Source organism: Elephantulus edwardii, unplaced genomic scaffold, assembly GCF_000299155.1.
Source record: "Elephantulus edwardii isolate Elephantulus edwardi_28Jun2011 unplaced genomic scaffold, EleEdw1.0 scaffold00011, whole genome shotgun sequence".
NCBI classification, from domain to species: domain Eukaryota; kingdom Metazoa; phylum Chordata; class Mammalia; order Macroscelidea; family Macroscelididae; genus Elephantulus; species Elephantulus edwardii.
In genome coordinates, this window is record NW_006399761.1 from 6245284 (window position 1) to 6267338 (window position 22055).

General features: G+C 43.1%; 1 protein-coding gene across 1 annotated transcript in view; it reads right to left on the reverse strand.

Moving 5' to 3' along the window:
* LHCGR (luteinizing hormone/choriogonadotropin receptor) overlaps positions 1-22055 on the reverse strand; it is a 122204-nt gene that overhangs the window by 20881 nt on the left and 79268 nt on the right. Inside the window, 3 exon segments of the mRNA XM_006881014.1 lie at positions 815-1000; positions 3658-3732; positions 12681-12749. Of these exon segments, the coding sequence (XP_006881076.1) occupies positions 815-1000; positions 3658-3732; positions 12681-12749 (330 nt within the window).

The window sequence follows — 22055 nt, forward strand, 5'->3', positions numbered from 1 at the left end:
AAAAAAATAAAAAATGAAAACAACCCACAAAACCCAAAAAACAAACAGTGCAAGAAAACAGTAAAATAGACAAGATAATACCAGAGCACAGCACCTAAAAGTAAAGTATGTGTTCTATTTCCGTTAAATGCTAGGTTGCAATGTAACAAAGGTTATTTCTTACTGTGCACCTTGGTGAAGGAAAAAAAAAAAGTCTAGATAAACAGCATTATAAGGGAGAAGGGAGACCCTGGCACCCCACCGTTTCATTCTGGATTGGAGCAAATCAGTGCAGTGGCCTCCAGTGGGGACAAGCCATCCAGGACCTCATACCCTTTCATGCAGATACAGTCCTGGGGGAGCTGGGCTGTGTTCTGAAACGCCCATCACCTAAAAGAGAAAACAGCTTACCAAAAAATTCCCAAATTTCTGCAGTGGTTTGTGTCTCTTTAAAATGAAAGTGGATGATGTTAGCCTCCAGAGCTCACTCCTGTGTGTGTTTAAAAATGGTTTTGCTCGGTAGGGATTAGTGCTGATTGATCTTTGCAATGCCAATTTTGTTCTCCATTGTGCCATTGCTAAAGTAGGCTATAATTCAATTAGCCCGGGTTGGCTCCCAGGCCCTCTGGCTGCAGGGCGAATTGACTCTTTGGCAGCAGTGTCCAGAAGGGAGCCAGGCGCTTCATTTTCTTCTTGTCTATCAGAAAGCGGCCCTGTGGCTATGGGGCTGGCCGGGAAGGCAGGGGCCAAAGGGGCAGGGGCCCTCATCAGTCGGTCAATCTGTGAATTTCTGACACAGCTTGGTAGGTCTTACCGTGTGGGTTTTTTTACTTACTCTTTTACTGGGAAGTTCAGAAAAGCACAGCAGTGGCTGGGGTAAGTTAGCGTAGCATCCAGGAGATTGGTAAATTTTTCTCTCGGTGGTAGTTTTTTCAGAGAATAGGATGACATGGCAATTAGTGTCTGGATGGACCCCAGTCCATAGCTAGGCAGGGCCTGCAGTTGGGTGGAAGAAATGTCCCTGAATAGAGAGGGGAAAGGCTCTTTATGTATCTTACATATTTGATTTGCAGAATTAACTGTCCCACAGTGGTAGTATTGCTCTTGACTGTGAGAGATCCTCCTATTTTTTCCCACCTAACTCCCTTTCCATTGCTCAAAGGACGATTTGAATGCATAAACACTATCCCATGTTTCTTACGTTTCTTTCCCATTTGTTTCAAGGTAAAGTATCCCTTCTGGAACCTGCTATTTATTTGTTAACATTATCTTTCTCTCCCCTTTCCTTTTGAACCTCCCTTTCTCTTTTCCCAGCTGTGGGCATATATAGTGATAGCAGCTTGGTGGCTTAGTAGTAAGGAATTGCGCTGCCAACCCAAATGCACGTGGTTCAAATCCATCAACTACTCTGAGGGAGAAAGATGAGCAGTCTCTTCCCAAGTGGCTTATAGCCTCCCAAAACCTGCTGGAGTGTCAGCTATCACTGGCACATAACAAATCGGGGGGAAATATTCAGGGCTTCTGATGCCCCGGTCTTTGAGCCAGCCCAGCCAGGGAGATGTCAGGGGACACAGGCTGGCCAGGCGATCACAGTCTGCTGGGCTGGGTGGCATTTGCCACCATCTGCCTGGGAAGTAGAATGCACACTCTCTAAAGGCAAGCTGGAGTCATCTGCCCCAAACCAGCACATGCTTGACCAGCTATCAGGGCTGTATGGAGAAGCCAGGCTTCGTCATTGAAGTCCTGAAAACTTTGGTATCACCAGACTCGAGGCATGCCTCAGAAGAGGCCAGCTCGGTTAAACGTCAGGAAGAGTCAGTGGGACATTTAAAAACTCTGTCCATCTTCTCATGGCTGCTGCTAGTGCCCTGAAACTTCTTCAGCAGCAGAGCCCCCCTTCCCCCCTGCCCCCAGCCGTCTGCCTCAGTACTCAGTACCTACCATACAGAGGGAATCGGTGGGTAGTTAATGGATGTGTGAACTTGGCACCATGGAGTGAAGATCATGTCGGTTCTTGGTGGGATAATCAAGGCAGGAGGATTTGATTTAATGCCCCCACTTCAGAGCCCCAGACTTTGGCCGCTTCTGTGGCCTGGGCCCCGTGGGCGTTCAGTGTTCTCACTGCTTGGTAGATATTTGGAAGACTCTTTGAAGCCCTTGATTTTTCTTTGTGATTTTTAAACTTGAACAGAAAAAAGCCAAAACCCAAAACTGGTCTCTAAAAACCGACTCATTGCTGTGGCATTGACCTTCCAGCAGGCGTTCAGAGACTGCAAATCATGTGGAAGAGGACCGCCCATCTTTCTCCCAAGGAGCAGCTGGTGGATTCAAACCACTGTTGTTTAGTTAGCAGCAAAGCTCATTACCCACCGGGCCACCAGAGCTCCACATCTGAACAGGGAGAATATCATGGAAGAATTGTAGAAATGGCAGAACCTCATTACAAAGAGAGGAATCTCTAGTATTAAGTTTTGAATCTCAGTGACAGACCAGTGAGGGAAATAGTTTGTTGGTGTGGACTGAGAGGACACTTTTAGAGACACTTCCTTTCTTGGAGGAGGAGTAACAGCTGCGTGGGAAGTAAGGAATATAGGTCTGGTCCCGGGGTTCTCGTGAAAGGAGTTGGGAGGTAGGCAGCATCAGGAGTTGATGCTGGCAAGAATGAGGGAGCCAGTCAGGAATGGGAGTTGTGGGCCATCTGCTCTGTGGGATTTACAGACTCTGAAAACCTGCTGGAGGGTCTGCTATGCCCTGGCTCCAACATAATGAGTTGGGTTTTTAAAACTTTTTTGTTGTTGTTGAGACTAAGTTGATAACTCAGAAGCTGTTGGTGGTGGGAGCTAAGTAGACATATTTGTGAATCAGTAGTGGTGGGGCAGAGAGCTGAGAGCAGGGAGGAGTCAGGTGGTGCACAGATTGCTGGGTTGATGGAGGTGCGAAGAAGAAAGTGATCAGATTTGTGTGGCAGTCTCATGGGGCTAGGATAGCAAGAAAAGAAGGGAGTCAGTCATGGCCTTCTTCTGCAGAACCCTCCGTCTCCACTCAGAGGAAAGACAAGGGCCTTACAGGGCTCCCCAGAGTCTCACATGACCTGGTTTTAACACCTCTGTCCTGAGAGTCTGTCTCGCCTTGTTTTTCACCCACCATGCTGGCCTCCTTACAGTTCCTCAAATACACCATTCTCAGTTGCTGTGTGTTGAATGAGCAACAGTGTACCGAGTGATGGATGTGTGTGTGTGTGTGTGTGTGCGCGCGCGCGCACACACCGCACACGGCACACCTGGGCCCTGTTACGTGCCACGATGGCTGTCTGTGGTTTCTAGTGGATGTTTCAGGGTCCCAAAGGCTTTGTCAGAAGGCTAGCATTTCTGTGTCCTGTTCAAACTAATTGTCCCGCATGTCCTTCCACCAAATCCTCACTAACTGAGGTCACCTCCCTCTGCGCTCACGTCCTCATCCAGTCAAGTGCCAGAGGACAGTCAGCTCACTGGCTGTGGGCTCCTAAGGGCATTGACATATGGGTTGACCTTCTCTGCCAACAGCCCGGGCTGCCCTCCATCCTCAGCATTTTTGGATGCAGAGGCCAGTCCCACGTACACTGGCCTGGATGGAGAGTGGAGGGGGCCCCCAAGCAGGTCTGCTGGACACGTAGGGCACATAAGGCCCCATTGTACTCACAAGCTGTTGGGCCCGGCTGCCCCTTGAAAGGCTGCATCATGCATCTTCCGTAGGCGCACGTTTCCCTTCAGCTCCCTGCGGGGAAGGACAGCTTCCTTAGTACAGTGTCCACGGCCGGTAGTGTAAGCAGTCACATCTCGGAACACACACTCTGGGTCGCCTTGCAGGATACCCTGAAGTAAGGCTGTAAGGCTGAAGCAGAGACACAACAGTCCTTGGCCAAATTGTGTAGTTAGTCGTGGGTTTGTCATCACGTTTTCTCTGCAGTTTTCCACCTCTTGTCAGTGGGATCCCTGGTCCTACAACTTGAAGGACTCATCCCTTCCTCTCCTGGAACAAAGGAAGTGTTACTCCAAAGTCCCCATGTTCCATCTAACAAATGAAATGCCCCTTCAAACCCTTCATGAGTAGAGGACCATCCCACCTCTCGCCTGGTCACAAAATTTGTTCTTGACCATTGACTTCAGTTTTTACCTCTATCTTTATTGCTGTTCCTTTCCCTTCATCTTCCCTGAATGCTCTGTCTTCTTCCAGAAGTTTCCCCAGAGTCAGGTCCTGATGTGGTCTTGCCTTCCTCCTGGACCATGAGCTGCCTCTCCAAAGCAGGCCGCACCACCGACACAGTGGGCGGTGTACGATGCAGGTGGAGTCGGAGGCTGCAGCCGGGACAGCTAATTATCTCTGTGGCCTCCCCTTTTCCACATTCATTATCCTGATCTCCTGGAAATAGATATATTGGCTCTCAGGTCTCCACCACGGTGAGGTCATTCCAAAAGGCCTCTGTCACCCTGAAAGATTCCACTGCTTGCCATGAAGAGAATTAATTTCCCCTAGGTTTCCCGGAATGGTGTTCTCTCTGTGGGGGTTTCAGTCGTCCTTGGTATAGGCTCACCTAAACCAGTGGTCTTCAGCCGTGCTGGTGCTACATTGGAACCATCTGAGGAACTGTCTTGACAAAGATCAAGTGTTCGGGGTTCACTCCCAGAGAGTCTGGATTGACTGTGTCTCCAGATGGTTCTAATGAGCAGCTAAAATGAACAACCTCCGGCCCATGCAACAGGTCAAGTTCTGAACCCGGAAAACCTGCACTAAGCCACAAATTGAGAGGAAACTCTGTCAGGCAAAGGAAGCTCCTGGCTCCGCTGGAATTTCGGTTTCTGGATTCTGGTCTAGGTTTTTGACCGAGAAACTCCAAGAGTGATGCCACTCAGTGTGTGGTGTGCACCTCAGTGTGCAAGGCTGAAGCTACAGGCAGTCAGGAGCTTGAAGGCGAGATAAAGTCCTGTAGGTGGGGCAGACACTGAGAAACAAATGGTAGAGCTAGGACTGCATGCTGCTTGGGTTGACCAGAGTCCAAAGGGTTTCCTGTTCTGTAGCAGTGGCTCTCAGACATACTGACTTTGTACAGTCTGCAGAGTTTTGTTTGAATTATTAGGAAAGATATGCCTAGATTTGTAAATACTTAAACGAGAACGAAAAGTGTCTGTTCAATGCTATCCCTTTCATAATGCTACTAGCATTCTTTTGCTTTAAACATACATTTCTCAGTAGATGAGGAGGAGGAGATGCGTACAGCTTGAGTATTGTTGTTGTTGTTGTTGATTGCTGTCAAGTTGAGCACGACTCACAGTGAATCTATAAACAAAAGACCTGAAGCCTTTCTGTAACTATCGTCGTTTCTCAAAGTTCGTAGAGTTTCCCGAGGCATATTGTTTGGGAAGTGGATGCCACTCCTGCTTCCAAACCTGTCTTCAGTAGCTTGAGTAACTTGAGTAGCACTGTACACTGGGTGTCCTGCTGTCTGTGTTTTCTGTGATCCTCACCAGGGCTCTCTCTCTCTCTCTCTGTGTGTGTGTGTGTGTGTGTGTGTGTGTGTGTGTGTGTGTGTAGGGGAAACTAAAGGTTGAAGACCACTATTTTCAAGGCTATGGTGAAATCCAAAAACACCCACAGTAGTGGCAACCATAGTGTTTCTCTTCCTTTTTGTCCACATCAGCTCAAGTTTCCTGCTCAGCCTGGTCCTGCTGGTAGCCTCCTTGGAGTGGAGAGCTCTCAGTGGACCACGAGTGGGTCCTGATGCTGGTATTTCCATGCCAAGATCCTGCTCCAGGTAGACAACAGAGTTAGGAGAGGTGTCCCCGGGCCCAAGCCTGACTTTGAACACTCTGTTCTTAAAACTCTGGATCCTGAGCTTGGTGTACGCTCACTATTTTGGTGATGCTTTCCAGCAGGGAGCGTGGTCTTTCTGTACCAGTGACATGGAACATCAAGCCGTTGAAAAAACAGCCACCGCCTCACCCCTGGCAAGATGCTGAGTAATCACCTGCCTTCCTCTCATTACTTCACATCATCTTCACCGTCCTTCTGCTTGTCTCCAAATCACACCCGCCATCTGAGACCTGCCGAGGCGCCTGCATCTCACTCCCTGGGTGGCTGTTTTCCACATGTTTCCACTAAGTGTTTTCCTGGAAAAACCTCAGACCTTTCATCAGCATGCAGCCGTCAACCTCACAGTGCCCCATCCCCTGGGTCTGTTTCCATTTTCAAAGAGATGAGGTTGTCAGAGTCAATTGCTGTTTAAAATCAGAATCAAAAGAAATTTTCCTCTTCAAATCTCTATGGCTCTTCTTCTTGCTTCGGTCTGTTTCCATTGTGTTTAGTTATGGCCATAAACCGTCAAAGCCAGCCTCATCGGGCACATAATCCTTGTGACAGCCAGGCCAAATTAATTGTTCAAATTGCATGACAGAACGTTTCATGTGTTTTATTAAAACTCTGATCTTTCTGTAGGCAGATGACTTTGCAGGTGTAACTTGGTGGAAAAAAGTAATTACAATCCACATACTTTCCCTTCCTGGGGACTCTCCCAGGTGAGGTGGCCCTCTGGTGAGCATCACAGGTAGGTGGACTTCTGATGCTCTCTGGGAGAAGTCCCAAACTGCACTTGAAGCTTTCCAGGCTGGGAGGCTCTGGCTTGGTGAGAACTGACTCCTGGGCTCTTGGAGGGTGCCGAGTGAGACCAGAAGCACCTAATTTCTTTCCCCCCTCCCAGTTAACAAGGAGGGTGCTTGAGAATTTTGCTGGGCTTCTGTGTCACTGTTCTGCCCGGGGTGAGGAAGACGCACTAGACTAGACTGCATGAGTTTAACGTTTCTGTTTGACAATCTTGAATTCTACTTCTGTTCTTTGCCTTCCCAACTTACAACAGAATTCTCACAACCCAACTATGCTTTGGGCTTTTTTTAAAGAAATAGAAATTTTTATTTCATATTTGTTTGCTTACACAGTGTATACATTGTGTTTCATACTATTCTTCATTCACATTGTGTTTCATACAATCATGCCCACTCATTATACTTTATAAAATTAGTAAATATTGAACTATGCTCACCATTGCCCCGGATCTTCCCCATTTCCTTCACTCACCCCTCCCTCAAACCCCATACTATGTTTTGTGACATAGAGCCAGAACCAACTCACAGCTGACTTTCCAGCAAGTTTTCAGAGGCCGTGACTTGCACGGGGAGGAGATTGCCCATCCTTCTCCTGCATAGCAGCTGGTGGATTTAAACCACATGCATTTAGGTTGCCGGTGCAACTCCTTGACACTGGGTAGGGGCATCCTCAAAAGGAGCCCTGGTGATGCTGTGATAAAACACTCTTCTGTTAACCAAGAGCTCAGCGCATTCAGATTGACCAGCGGCACCATGAGAGAAAAATGCTTCCAATACAGCCTTGGGGACCCTCGGGGGCTGACTTCCTTTGTCATACAGGATTACTGTGAGTCAGAATTTACGCTGTGGCAACGGTTTTGGCTTTCTATCATGAGTACAATGGCCCTGAAAGAAGATCCACCACCTACGTATTTGTCTCTCACCATCTTCCTCTCGTTGGCAAAGTTCTACTGTACTTGCCTCCTCTTGAGCTCTGTCAGCTTCTCTTTCTCACCCCAGGACCTTTGTACAGCATCACTCCTTCTGTATACAATGCCCTTCTCATCACTCCTACCTTAGTCAACTACCTGCCAACTTTGAGGTTCAGCATAAATCCCAGGCCTTTAGTGAGGCCATCCCTTAGTGCTTTTCTCAGGGAGGCCAACTCTGTTCTCTTTTGTACTGTATATCACTACTTGCAGAACGTCTCCTTACCTAGCTAGTTGCTGTTTTGTACTTTCCTTCCGTGAGAAAGGAAGCTTTTTGAAGGCAGAAGCTGTGTTCACTTTCAAAATGCAGACTCAGTGCCCAACATGTTGGAGGCATTTTAGTACTATTTGTTGAGTGCAATCTGTGTTTTTTTACCAACTGACTTATGTTCTTGATTTCCTCTTTCCCACAATAATGTAACACGGGTCGTGAAGGTGAGCACGCAGAATTTTTTTCTCCCTGCATCTGTACCCACGTTGCAGCGGCTAAGACACCGCCGACCCTGGCCTCCTCCCTGAAGCCATGGTTTCCTGCCTTTCCTAAGATGCACAGGGGCTGTCCTCCCGACACTGCCTTTACTCAGGATTTTCCTCATTGCTTGTTTCCCACCAACTTTATTGTTGTTTCTCTCCTCATTCAGGTGATCACATCCAAAAGGACTTCAGCCTTTGTTCTTTGCAGATGATTCTCAAGTCTCTGTCCTTAACCTTAGCCTGTTCTAGGTCCTCCTAGCTCTGGACATAGCTATCACCAGCTGTGCATCCAGACCTGGGTTATCACTGGCACCCCAGATGGCATTCTACAAAGGTAGTTCCACTTTAGGGGCATAGAGTTACCTCTTCTAGACCCCTCATTTTAAAGACGAGGAAGGGAGGCCCAGGACAGTAATGGGCCTCTTGAGTCTTACAGCTTTGCTTCTGTTACTTCCATTCTTACCCAGATATGCTCTGGTTACCTCTTGACATCAGTAAATAACAATGCTACTTTCCCCACCAGCTGTGCTCGAAATGTCTACAATATATACCTCACTCCTTTTTCTCTCTTATCACTCTCTGAGAATGTCCTGTGTTCTGTCAATTTGACATCCATTCCTCCTGTTTTTCAACTGTGCATCTAATGGAGGTGACTTCCACTGTAATCTCATGGCTCCGTGCTGCCCATTGGAACATGGCCTGGTGTGCCTCTGGCCTCTGTTCTTGCTAACAGGTTGTTGTTTGGTGATATTAAGTCAGTTCTGACTCCTGGTGACCCTGTGTTCAATAGAACAGAGCACTGGTTCCCTGCTTCCTCCTCAGAGATGTGCTGTGTTTGAGTCCACTGGAGCAGCCACTGTGTTGAGCCACCTTGGAGAGACTCTTTTTCCTCCCCACTTTACTCTGCTATCTTTCTCCACAGAATGAGCCCTTTCTGATAATAACATACTCGAATTATGTAAGATGAAGTCATGCCATCTTCACCCCCAGGGACCTTTTTGACTGTTATTCTCCAAGACAGATTTCTTTGTCCTTTTGACAACCCATGTCACCAAGTTCACAATTCAAAGGCATCAGTCTTCCTTAGTCTCTGCCCAGTTTAGTTTTTTTTTTTTAGTTTTTATTTCGTACCATCAAATAGGATCTGACTGGTACAGGAGGAGATTGACCCTTCTTCTCTAGCAGAGCATCTGGTGGATTTGAACCGTGGATTTCAACCACATACCTCTGGGATTGCAGTGCAGCTTCCTGCAGTTTTTATATGTATACAGACAAAATACTACAGTGTGGGCCAGGTGTACCTCAGTTCTCAAAAGTGACGTCTGTGCTTTCTAACACTTTTGAGAGATCTGCCGCAGATTTGCCCAGTCCAAAATGTTTCATTTCTAATCTGTTGCTTCCATTAGTGTTGACTGTAGACTCAAGTAAAATGAGAACTTTGACAGCTTCAATATTTTTTTTCAGTTTACAATGATATTGCCTGTTGGTCCAGTTGTAAAGCTTTTTGCTTTAATGTTGAAGTATAAACCATACTGAAAGCTGCAGTATCTGATTTTCATCAGTGAATGCTTCAAGTCCACTCTGAGCAAATAAAGCTACTTTTCTTCAAATACTGCATTATAGAGCCCTAATAATACCATAGTTATGTTCTCATCTGTTAACTGAGAAGTTGAGGGTTTGAGTCCACCAGTGGTTCTTTTGGAGGAAGATACGGCAGTCTGTCTTTATACAGATGACAGTGTTGAACACCTTATGCACAGGTATACTTTACAGTGATGGGTTTTAAGCATCACTCTGCAATTTCTTTCCCCACCCCAGAACTTTCAGTGGATTCCCATTTTCTGCAAAGAAAGAATTAAAAAAAATCTTTACTTTGCCATTTAAAGTCCTTCCTGTCTTATCTTTAACTCACATCTAGAGCTTTCTGAAAGATATTTTTATTGTTCCTTGAACACACCCCCTGGTTCCTCCTCTGGGCCATTCTTGCTGCCCTCTGCCCCGTAGAGAGAGGTTTCCTCCTCTCCGTGACAGGTAATAGTAGTTCCAACTCTACGGTAAACAATAACAAGAACATGACAGTGTAAATCTGGCCAAAATCTACCTCTCTTGTGAGAGTACATCTAACTTCTCTTGCCTTTACCTCTGAAATCCCAGAGGACTATCTCTGTCAAGTTGCTATACAGAAGGATTCTATAGGCGAAATATTGAATGATGCAGGAAGCATCAGAAGAGGATGGGAGGTTACACATAGAGTCACTCTGCCAGAAAGAAGTGTTTGACATTGAACCATTTCAGGAAATGTAAGATCAAGAACCAATAGTGCTGAAAGCAGATGTTCAAGATAAAGGCATTTTTTTAAAAAGAGAGTCCCATGAATTAATGGAATACCAATCCAGGTGTTTTTGCCAAAGAGATGTAGTTCTGTATGTGTTCATTAGTCTATGCCATGAAATTGAGAAGACAGCTACCTGGCCAAGAGACTTAAAAGATATCCATGGTTTTTGCCTTTCAAAATAGAGGGAATCCAAAAAAGCACAGAAATTACTGAACCATATAATTAATATCACATGTAAGAAAAATTTTGATCAAGATTGTTATATCAATAAAGTTGCCAGAGATTCAGGCTGAATTCAGAAGAGGTCACGGAACAAGGTATATCATGCTGATAAGAGATGGATCTTGATAGATATCAGAGAATACCAGAAAGAGGTTTACTTGTGTTTTTTTTTATTATACAAAGGCATCTAACTGTATGGATAATAAATTACAGCTAACGTTGAAAAGAATGGGAATCCCAGAGCACTTAATTGTGCTCATGCAAAACAAGTGTATGTACCATGAAGACATTCAAACTGCATGTTTTAAAATCAGAAAGCATAATCATTAGAGTTATATTCTTTCTGCATATCTATTCAACCTGTAGGCTGAGGAGATAATTTGAAACCTGGACTTCATGAAAAAAAAAATGTGGCATTAGGACTGGAGGAAGACTCATCTACAACCTGTGTTATGCAGATGACACGACCTAGCTTGCAGAAAGTGAGGGGGACTTGAAGCACTTAGCGAATAAGATAAAAACTTAAAACCTACAAGATGAATAATATCTCAACATCAAGAAAGCAAAAATCCCCAACACCGGACCAGTAGGCAGCATCAGGATAAATGGAGAAAAGACTGAAGTTGTCAGTGAAGGCATTTGACTTGGATTCACAATCAGTATACGCTACATGATAGCAGCAGCCAGAGATCAAAAGCTGAATCTCAGTGGGAAAATCTGCTGTAAAGGACCTCTTTTTAAGTTCTGAAGAGCAAGGGTATCAGTGTAAAGATTAAGGTGCATCTGATCTAATAGAAGGTGTTTTCCATTTCTTTGTAAACACGCTGAAGTTAAGCAGTGAATAATGAAGATTGGAGATGAATTGATGCCTTTGAATTGTAGTGTTAGTGAAGAGTATTGAATAGAATACCTCATGGACTGCCCAAAACCAAACATGTCATGGCAGAAGTGCAATCAAGATGCTATTCAAAGGCAAGAATGGTGTAACTTTGTCTCACTCTGGACATGCTTTAGTCCTGATAGGATGGGCCAGTCCTTAGAAAACGACTTTATTCAGAGAAAAATAGAGGCCGTGGAAGAGGGACAGATCCTCAGGAAGGTGGACTGAAATGGTGACGGCAATCCTGGGCTTGGGCATGACAGATCGGATCATGGCGCAGGATAAGGCAAGGTTCAGATCTTCAGGGCCTTGGCCCGCAACAGTAACCTAAGTCCCAGCTTGCAGCGTTTGAACTCTCTTCTGGTAATGCTTTCCTGCTACCCAGGTGATCCTTACGCATCCTTAAGTTTAAGACACACTAACTCAGCAGGGTAAGATGACCTCCTTGGTATAAAAGCAGCCCCCTTGTAGTCTTTAATTACACTTTCCGGGTGTGCTGACGTTTTATTAGGCACAGCTGTAGAGTGCTCGCCACTTCACCCTGCACTTAAAAAGGTTCAGCTCTGGCTAACTTTGTGAACGTGTCACTGCTTTCAAAGAAGGAACACAGGAGGAGGCAGGCGGCACCTCCACTCACCCCCTTAAGGACTGCTAACGGGGGACATCTGCCATCCCTGTGGAAAGTGGGGGACATCTCCCACCCTTGTGGAAAGAGGGTGACATCTCCCACTACTGTGGAAAGTGGGCTCGAGGCTTTTGCTCCTCCCATAAGAACAGCGATGGCACTCCGCGTGGAGTGGTGGCTGATTCGGCTGAGAAGTGGTGTCACTGGCTCGCTCTCCTGTGGGGCCAGGGAGACGACTTTTGTGGAAACCTTGCTACCTCTAAAACGCCATCAACCTGAGTGAGGGGGTTACAGAGGAAGGCTCTGAAACAGAAGAGGCAAAAAGGAAGGTGCTGAATATTTCAGCAAACTGTCAACTTCAATGTATCCAGACGCATCTGTCTTTGAAATCAAGGTGCTCTGGGATTTTCAGCCAAGCCTGTTGCCTAGTAACTTGGCTAGTCACCGGGGACTAACCACTTGAAAGTTTATTTGTGCCCTGAGTTAGCTGCTGAAGACTGAGTGTCATCTGGTAACTAGAGTAATGGCTCATTATTATTCACGAGGCATAGAAGCACGTACTTACAGTGAAATCAGCTTCGTCCCATTGAACGCATGACTTTGTATTTCTTCAAATCCATTTCCATACAGTTTGCTGAAGGAAGGAGAGAAGGGGTTTAGAAGCAGGAAAGAAATGAATGCAGGAGAGTTTGAGAGCTCACGGCCTTCTTCCTGTGACATTTATTACTGAGATAACTAACTGAAGTCTTCAGTGTCTCCCTCTTTCTAACATTTTAGAGTCTAAGAACCAAGTGGAGCGAGGCTGTGCTGTTGGTCTAGCGTTACCTGCACCTTCACCTCCCAGCACCCATCTATCAAGGGTAAACGAAGCCCTGGTGCTTGATGAGCCATTCCGTGTTTATGTAAGGATTTAAATGCTCATTGCCATGTCCGGCACATAGATAAGAAACCTTGGTCCCAGTGTGGTTAGCTAGTTAATAGCCTCAGCCTAATCAGGAGAGAAGCCTCAGACATTTCCCAATGGAGGGACATTTACAAAATACCCGACTAGCAATCCCCTAAACCGTTAAGGCCATCAAAAGCAAGGAAATTCTCAGAAAATTGCTGTCAACCCAAGAAAGGAAGGCTATTAAATAGAAGGTGACATCCTGGTTGGGATCTTGGGGCAGAAAATGGACCCTAGGGGTTAGGGGAGGATGTAGAGATTGGAATAAAATATTGCCTTTACTGAATAATAGTTTCTCAATATTAATTGTGACATATGCCATATGAATAGAAAATGCTAATAGGGTAAACTGGGTCTGGGGTATATGAGGATTCCCTGACAGTCTCTGCAGGAATTTTATGAATCTGTAATAAAAAAATAAGGGCGGTCTGCTGGTATAGTTGATAGAGACTTGTACTGCTGATCCAACGGTGGTGTCTTCCCAGCGGTTCAAATCCACCAGCAGCTCCACGCGACGAAGATGGGCAGTCTCTTCCTGTGCACTTTTAAATTTTTTTATTTTTATTTTTATTATTTATATGTGTGCGTGTACCGTCAAATCAGATCTGACTGGTACAGGAGGAGATTGTCCCTCCTTCCCCGGCAGAGCATCTGGTGGATTTGAACTGTGCGTCTCTGGGATTGCAGTGCAGCTTCTTGCCACTAGGCCACCAGAGCTCCCCTTCTGTGCACTTTACAGCCTGTGAAAACTCGTGGGGCCAGCTCTGAGTCGATTCTAACTCAAAAGCAATGAGCTAAGAGACACAACAACAAAAAAATTATAAAATGTTTTAAAAAGTAAATTATCTTAAAGAAGAGTGGCTTGGAGGTCAGAGCTATCACCTGGCACTTTGGCCTCCTCTGTGGTGCTGCAGGCCTCAGATGGGCACATGGATTTCTGGGAAGCTGGAGGCAGAGGCAGGCTCCAGGACTCAGCCAGCTTTTCTCTCAAGTGCATGGGGATGTGATTTTGCTTACACTGGCTCTAAAACCAAGAAAATGTCAGTGTTATGAAAAAATCCTGAAGACCATTAGTGCTTAGTGATATCCACTCAAGGGATGCAACCAGCATTTTATTTTATTTTTTGGTGAGAAAAATTTGTATATAGAATTAGCCAGCTTGACTCAGTTTAGACAATCCCAATTTTGTTGGCAACATCCAAAGTATTATCATAGTCAGGAACAAGTAGAACATAGGTCTCTTTCTCTCCATCAGGCCTGATCAAGGTGTTGACCTTGACCACATCAGTGTCATAGAGCTTCTTTATAGCTTGTTTAATTTGGTGCTTCTTGGCCTTGACATCCACAATGAACACAAGTGTGTTGTTATCTTCTATCTTCTTCATGGCTGACTCAGTGCTCAGGGGAAACTTGATGATGGTAGAGTGGTCAAGCTTGTTTCGTCTGGGGGTATATGGACTGCCTTTAAAATCTCAGCGTTTTAGGCCACTGGAAAGTGGGTGATGTACTGATTATCTTGGGGTTTGTTTTTTTTTGGCTGGGGATGCCCTTCAGGACTGCCTTCTTGGCCTTTAATGCCTTTTCTTTGGCTTCCACTTTGAGAGAGGCAACACCACTCTTCTTTTTTAAGATAATTTACTTTAAAAAATATTTTAAATTTTTCACTTTCGGCACCATCTTCTGCAACCAGCATTTTAAGACAATGAAATAGAACAAGTGGAAACTATTAGAGCGTTTTGTATGCAGTTAGTGTTTTCTGAAATTTTGTTCTACTGTCTTTGTATGTCATACATACATACACATATGCACATACACACATATGTGTATATACATATATATACTTCTGCCCCAATAAAACATGAAAGACTCCTTAGGATACAGAGACCCGAAAGGTTAGAAGAAGGACCTTGAAGAGGGTCAACCAAGCCTCATTAAGCTTGAACAGTAGGAAACAGGCTCAGAGAGGGAATCTACCTGTCTAAACTCGTTGAGGCAGAAATGAGACCAGAACACACATTTTCTGGAACTCTCCCCAGCACATTGGTTTTGCTGGTTTTCATTTTCCTCACCCCGGGTTTCCACATGGACCACTAATTGTCCCCCATTGGATTGTGTTCAGTGTCATCGTCTCAGTCTGGCCTTTCCAGTCTGCCCTCCGCAGGGTCCGATTTGCTTTTCCTCTATTGCTTTGCCACCGTCTGACCTACTGCAGCTAGCAGGCAGTACCCAGGTTACAGTGCGACTGACAGACTATGCCTCCCTGCCCTTTAATGTGATGGAAATTTACTCTCATGAAACAACCAACCTCTACACCTACCACATTTTTCAGCACAGTCACCTTTACCTGCTTTGAGAGCAGACTTTAATCATTGAAAAGACTTGCACTAAAGCAAGGTTGAATAAGAACTGTATATACTTGTTATGATTCACAAATGCAACTTAAAGATACACTGTATATGAACATATGAATTGCATTCATAACCCAGGAGCTGCCTCTGTTAGATTTTATTTGCTTATGATCTAGTTCCCTGAGCACAATGTGTTCTCCATTGAGAGCTAGGATTTTACACCTTCTCAGGCTTTGCTTAGGGAGCCTGGTGACATAAGGAGTCACATTGCAAACCCAAAGTGGTGCCTCTTTAGAAATTCGAATCCACCAGCAGTTCAGTGGGAGAAAGATGGACATTCTCCTCCTGTGAATTTTACAGCCTCCTGAAAACCTGTTGGAGGGTCAGTGAGGGGTTGGTTCTCACTTGACAGTAGTGAATTTGAGTTTGGGGTTTTGTTCTTTGTTGAATCTGCTACTGCTACACTGACATCTGTTACCTTGTAAAACTGTGATAGACATATTCATCGGGCTGACTGGCCTTATGTAAGATGACTTTCTTATTACAGACCACAGCCAATGCGTTGGAAAGCCACTGACTTAAAGGAAAATACCTGTGTAACTTTTTCAGCAGTCACTATAGATGTTTCAGTAAGAGGGAACAGTGGTACAGTTGACAGTGTAGTTCCCTGTCTCTGGCAAGTCCTCAGCGTTCCCATGTGAGGTTGCTGGCAGCCGCATGTCCAAGCTAACGATCGGCTGAGATGTGACTTGGGCAGTGGCTGAGGCTCAGACACCTCACCTGCTTCTATTCCACATGGCCACTGCCCACAAGGTGTCTCTGCACTACATTTTGCCCAAGTTTGTGTGCATGAGAATAGATGGAAGAGATGGATTTGTGTTGTGTGTATTTAGAGGAGAGAGGGGCTGATGCCTCTATCAACCCATAGCACAATCAAAGACATCAGTAAATACAGACGGGACTATATTTGGACACGGAAATTCAGAAAATAGAAATCAGAGATTGAAAAGGACTTTCTAGAGTCTCATGAGTAGATTGAGTCCAGAGCGAGCATGGATGACTTTCATTCATTTCCTAAGACCTTCACGATTTTTCATAATGCCAGGTCCTTGGCAGGAGCTTGTCAGTATCAAGTAAGAAGCAGAGAGGCCGATGAGGAAGAGGTGAGGGAAAAGGTGGTGAGAGGACATTCTCCCCTGTTTTTCCCACTCGCATGGACTTTCTTCTGACTTCACAGCTTCACACTAATTCTTTCACATGAGATCTTCAGTTCTAGAATCTGAGGTGGTTATACATCCATGTTTGTTCTTTTGACAATCTTTGGGATATTCAGTGCTCTTGTGCAGGGTGACAACTCAAAGACCTTGATTTTCTTCTCTCATCTTTATTCATTGTTCAGCTCTCAGATGCATAGCAAGTGATTGGAAAAAACAGGATTTTAATCAGGCACACCTTAGTATTCAAAGTGACATCATTGCTCTTCAGGACCTGAGATCCCTGATAGCAGACTTCGCAGTGCTTTATGTCTCCTGATGTCCTCAGTGCTGGTACCAAGGATCCAACTAAGAAGAATTTATTGACAATTTCAATCTTTTCTCCATCTATCATGATGTTGTCTGTTGGCCCAGTGGTGAGGACTTTTATTTTCTTGATATTGAGATGCTGTAGCCCTTGATCTTCTGCAGTAAGTACCGCAAGTCCTCCTTGCTTTCAGCAAGCATGGTAGTGCATACCATAACACATTTGTATAACACAGGTTTTGATGAATCTTCCTCCAATCTCTATGCCACATTCTTCTTCATAAAGCCCAGCTTCTCGAATGATTTGCTCAGCATTTAGACTGAATAGGTATGGAGAAAGGAAACAAGCCCTAGCATACACCTTTCTAGATTTAAAATCCTACAGTGTTCTCTTGTTCTGTTCAGACAACAGCTTCTTGGTCTAGGTATAAATTTTATATAGCATAATTAAGCACAGAAAGACAGGAATAAACTACAAGGTAACCATGAAGAAAGTTAACAGCCTTTTATCCAAAATAAGAAAGAAAAATTGTGAAAACAGTAAACACAAAAGCTACAGAAATGAATAAGACAGAAAGAAAATCTGATAACAAAAGGAACTCAGAATAGAAAAATACCTTGAACAGCACAGTAAGAAACATGAATGAGTGACAGCACCATGTTTACCAGTAATGACTCTGAATGTAAATAATTTAAATGCACCAGCTAAGATCAAGAAAGTGGAAGGACGGATAAGAAAACAGGATAATCACTATGCTGCCTTCAAGAGAATCATCTTAGAAAGAGAAAAACCAATTAAAAATCAAAGGGTAGAAAAACATGAAGGGAACACCAACACCAAAATGAGCAGAAGTAGCAATATTAATTTCTGATAAAATAGACATCATGGAAAACACCAGCATAAAGCACAAGAAAGAGTGTTATTTAATGGTTAAGTGGTTATCCTAGCCTAAGTTGTCTAGAGAAGCAAAACTGATGAGCTGTTGTGTTGTTGTTGATTGTCATTGAGTTGAGCATGACTCAGAGCCATGAACAAAAAACCTGAAGACTTTCTAGAACTGCCATCGTTTCTCAAAGTTCATTGAGTTTCCAGAGGCTTGTTGTGTAGGAAGTGGACGCCACTCTTTATGAGCTATTATATACTCCAACAATTAGAAAAAAGAACAGCAACAATACATACATGTACACACACTCCCCCCTTTGTTTTTTTCTCCAAGGAAATGACTCATATGTTTGTGGGGGCAAGTCCTAGATCTGTAAGCCAGACTGCGAGAGAGGCACCTGTGGAGGCAGAGTTATAGTGGCCAGGAGTCAGGCAGTGGCCCAGGTCTTTGGAGGCTACTAGTTTCAGAGGTTGCCATGTCCAAGGTCATTGTTGGCAAGCAGGATTGTAGATGACTGGCTTTGGATACTCCTGAACCCAGGCTGACAAAGCACAGCAAGTCATTGATTCAAATCTGGAGCCTGTGAGCCAGATATAAAAAGCTGATCAAAAGCTCTCTACTTTTTTGTCAGAGAAACAAAGCGTGAAACCATGCAGACCACACCCCAAAGAGGACCTACCCTTAATCAGATACAGCTAAACATATCTTTGCAGATTTGCTTATTAAACATCATAAGTTAGACTTTATAACACATGGAATTGTTACATTATACACTGATACACTGATCATAGCCACATTGATACGCAATATTCACAATCATAAAAGTCAATCCAATAAGAGGACAAGAAGGTAATATGTGTAGAATAGAATTATAATAATATTTAGAATTATATTAATGGAAATATAATGCAGACGATAAGTTACAATTCATAATGATTATAATTATTAATATATAATATAAAATTTATATTGTTGTTGTGAACCATCTAGTCAGAACTGACCCATAGCTGACCTTCCAGTGGTTTTCAGAGACAGTTAATCACATGGAAGGAGACTGTCCATCCTTCTCCTGCGGAGAAGCTGGTGGATTTGAACCACGTGCATTTGGGATTGCAGCTCAGCTGCTTGCCACTAGGCCATAATGTATCTAGATAATATATCTAGAAAACTCTGATGGGTTGGTCATAAAGATTTGTGCTGCCAAACCAAAGACAAATGGTTTGAATCCACTAGTTTCTGAGAAGGAGAAAGGGGACTAGTCTCCTACTATGAGATTTACAACCTCTAAAAACCCACCAGAGGGCCCGTTATGAGTTAATTTTGACCCAACAATACATAACAACAATACATTGTGTGTGTGTGTGTGTATACTCTATATAATATCTACATATAATTAGATATTAAGGTTGTGTTCTCTGGTAAAATAAACTTCAAGCCAAAAACCAGCACAAGACATAAGATTAGGTATGAAAGACCCTCAAAACACACAAAGCAAACGCTAACAGATTCAGAAAGAAATACAGAACTAAGCTTCAGTATATCACTTTTGATGAAGGACAGAACAACTAAAAAATCTTCACAAAGATACAGAAGATCTCAGCCACACAACCAACCAACCTGACCTCCTAAACACTCAGGGAACACTGTATCTGACGGAAGAGCAGGACTTCCCCACCTCCATTGCACACAGAACATTATCCAGAATCAACCAACCATATGGCAGGTCACAAAACAATCTTTGATAACTTTAAAATAACTTTAAAACGTCAAGATAGTTACTATACACTATTTTCTCAGATCATAGTGCTGTAAAATTAGAAATCAGTAGCAGGAAGACCAGGGGGTAAAAATAAAATACATATACACTGACACTATAGTTAAAAACTATTGGGTAACAGAGGAAGTGAAAGGAGTAATTAAAAAAAAATCTCAGAAGCAAATTAAAATGAAAATACAAGACACTAAAACCTCTCAAAGAGAGTGGTGCTCATAGGACTTTTTATAGCACTTTTTGCATACATCAAAAACGAATAAAATATCTTAATGCAACAATTCTAATTAAAAAAATAACAGCAATCCAAGCCCACATTTTCCAGAAGGAAATAGTCATGATTAGAGCAGAAATAAATGAAGTAGAAAATAGTACAAAGAATCAACAAACCTAGAAGTTGGTTCTTCCAGTTAAAATTGACAAACCACTGGCTAACTTAACAAAATAAAATGAAGAGAAAAAACATGAATAAGAAATAAATTATGTCACAGAAGAACCAATTGAAATAAAAAATAATGAGGAACAGTAATTTGAAAACATAGGAGAAACAGGCAAATTTTCATAAATATATACCTAAACTAATACAGGTGAGGTAGATTATTGAACAGACCTCTAATAAAAAAAGAACTAGAAGAGATTATAAAAGAACCCTCAAGAAACAAAAATCCTAACCTATGTAGCTTCACTGGAGAATTCTAAGAAAAATTCAGAGAAGCATTGATACTAATTTTTCTCAACTATTCCAGTACTTGAAACAACACTCCTGAGTATTTTTTATGACACAGGCACAACTCTGACACCCGAAGTAGGTAAAGACACAGCTAGAAAACTAGAGAGCACTCTGCATCATAAATCTAGACATGAAAATCTCAACAAAATCCTAATGATAAGAATTGAACACCACATTAAAATAAAAACAAACCCCCCCAAACATCGTAACAAGTAGGAATCATGCCAGGAATGCAGGTTGGTTCAACAGTACAAAATCAATGTAATCCACCACATAAACAACACAAAGGCAAAAGCCACATGATCATATTAGTCCATACAGAACAGACATAACATATAAAAGCTATCATATTTTCCTCTTTTTTTAAAAAAATTGATATTTTAACAAAAGGTTACAGAAAACTTGGATTTCCATTTATTCATTCATTTTCCTCCCTACAACCCCCAGCTCACTTTTCTCCTTAAAAAGTTTCTTTCATTGTTGTACAATCTTCTTCTTCCAGTGAAAACACTCCAAAAATAGGAGTATAAAGGAAATTTCTCAACATAATTAAGAGTATATTCATGAAATCAATGGTCAACATCATTCTCATTCCTCTTATGAAAGGGAGCTAGACAAAGACAGAATAAACCTTAATTATAACTCCTATTCGATATTGCATTGCAACTTCTAGCCAGGGCAGTAAGACAAGATAGGGAAATAAAATGCAATAAGAAGAAAGAAAATAAAAAATAGAAGTGAATGAATAGGTAAGTAAGGAATGTAATGATCTCTAATTACAGATGATGGTATTCTATATGTAGAAAAATCCTAGACTCAGCAAATACTAATTGAAAGATTCAGCAAAGTAGCAGGGTACAAGACCAGCTGGATTCTGCTATACCAACAAAGAGAACTCAGAGAAAGAAATGGAAAAAAAAACCCTATCATTAACAATAGCCGCCATAAAGGTAAAATTGTTAGGAATAAATCTAAGCAGAGATAAGAAAGACAGAAACAAAGAAAACTACAAAACACTACTGCAAGAAACTAAAAGAGAACTACACAAATGGAAGACCATATGTACATACCTTTCTTATTGGACACGGGGATTTAACATAGGAGGAGAAAATGAACTGCTAACTTGCTGTTGAGGAGAAAAAGATCTCAGATAAGCAAAGTGCTTTGAAGGAGAAGAACAAAGGAGGGGATTTCATAGCCTTGACTATAATCATTGGTAGTCAGAATCGCCTTGTATACTGACAGACACACAGAACAATGGAACTATATTGAGAACCCAGAAATAATTTCAGTAATTTATGCAGTCAGTCTTTGACAAATGGCCACAAAACATTAATTGGGGAAAAGAAAGTTTTTCCAACATTAATCGTTAAAGAGAACTATTTGTAGAAAAAAAAGAAACACGATCCATACCTCACGCCATATTTTTTAAAAAATGCAATGTAAACCAAAATCTTAAACAATAAAGAGCATCAAAGCAAAACCAGAGGTGGACTTAGGGGCCTAATTTATAACATAAATAGACTATCAGTCATAACAAGAAAGATAAACAGCAGAAGATAAACTAGATGAATGAGGACTTCTAAAAATTCTCATTTGCCGGCGCTGGCTGAAAATCGCCTGTGACTTCATCCATAGCCAATGGTGAGAGTCAGCGCCCAGAGCCATCAGGGGCTTTAAGCTCGTTGCCCACTGCTGTGGTGTGGACAGCTGAAACCCAGGCCCCGACAGGCACCTGGGG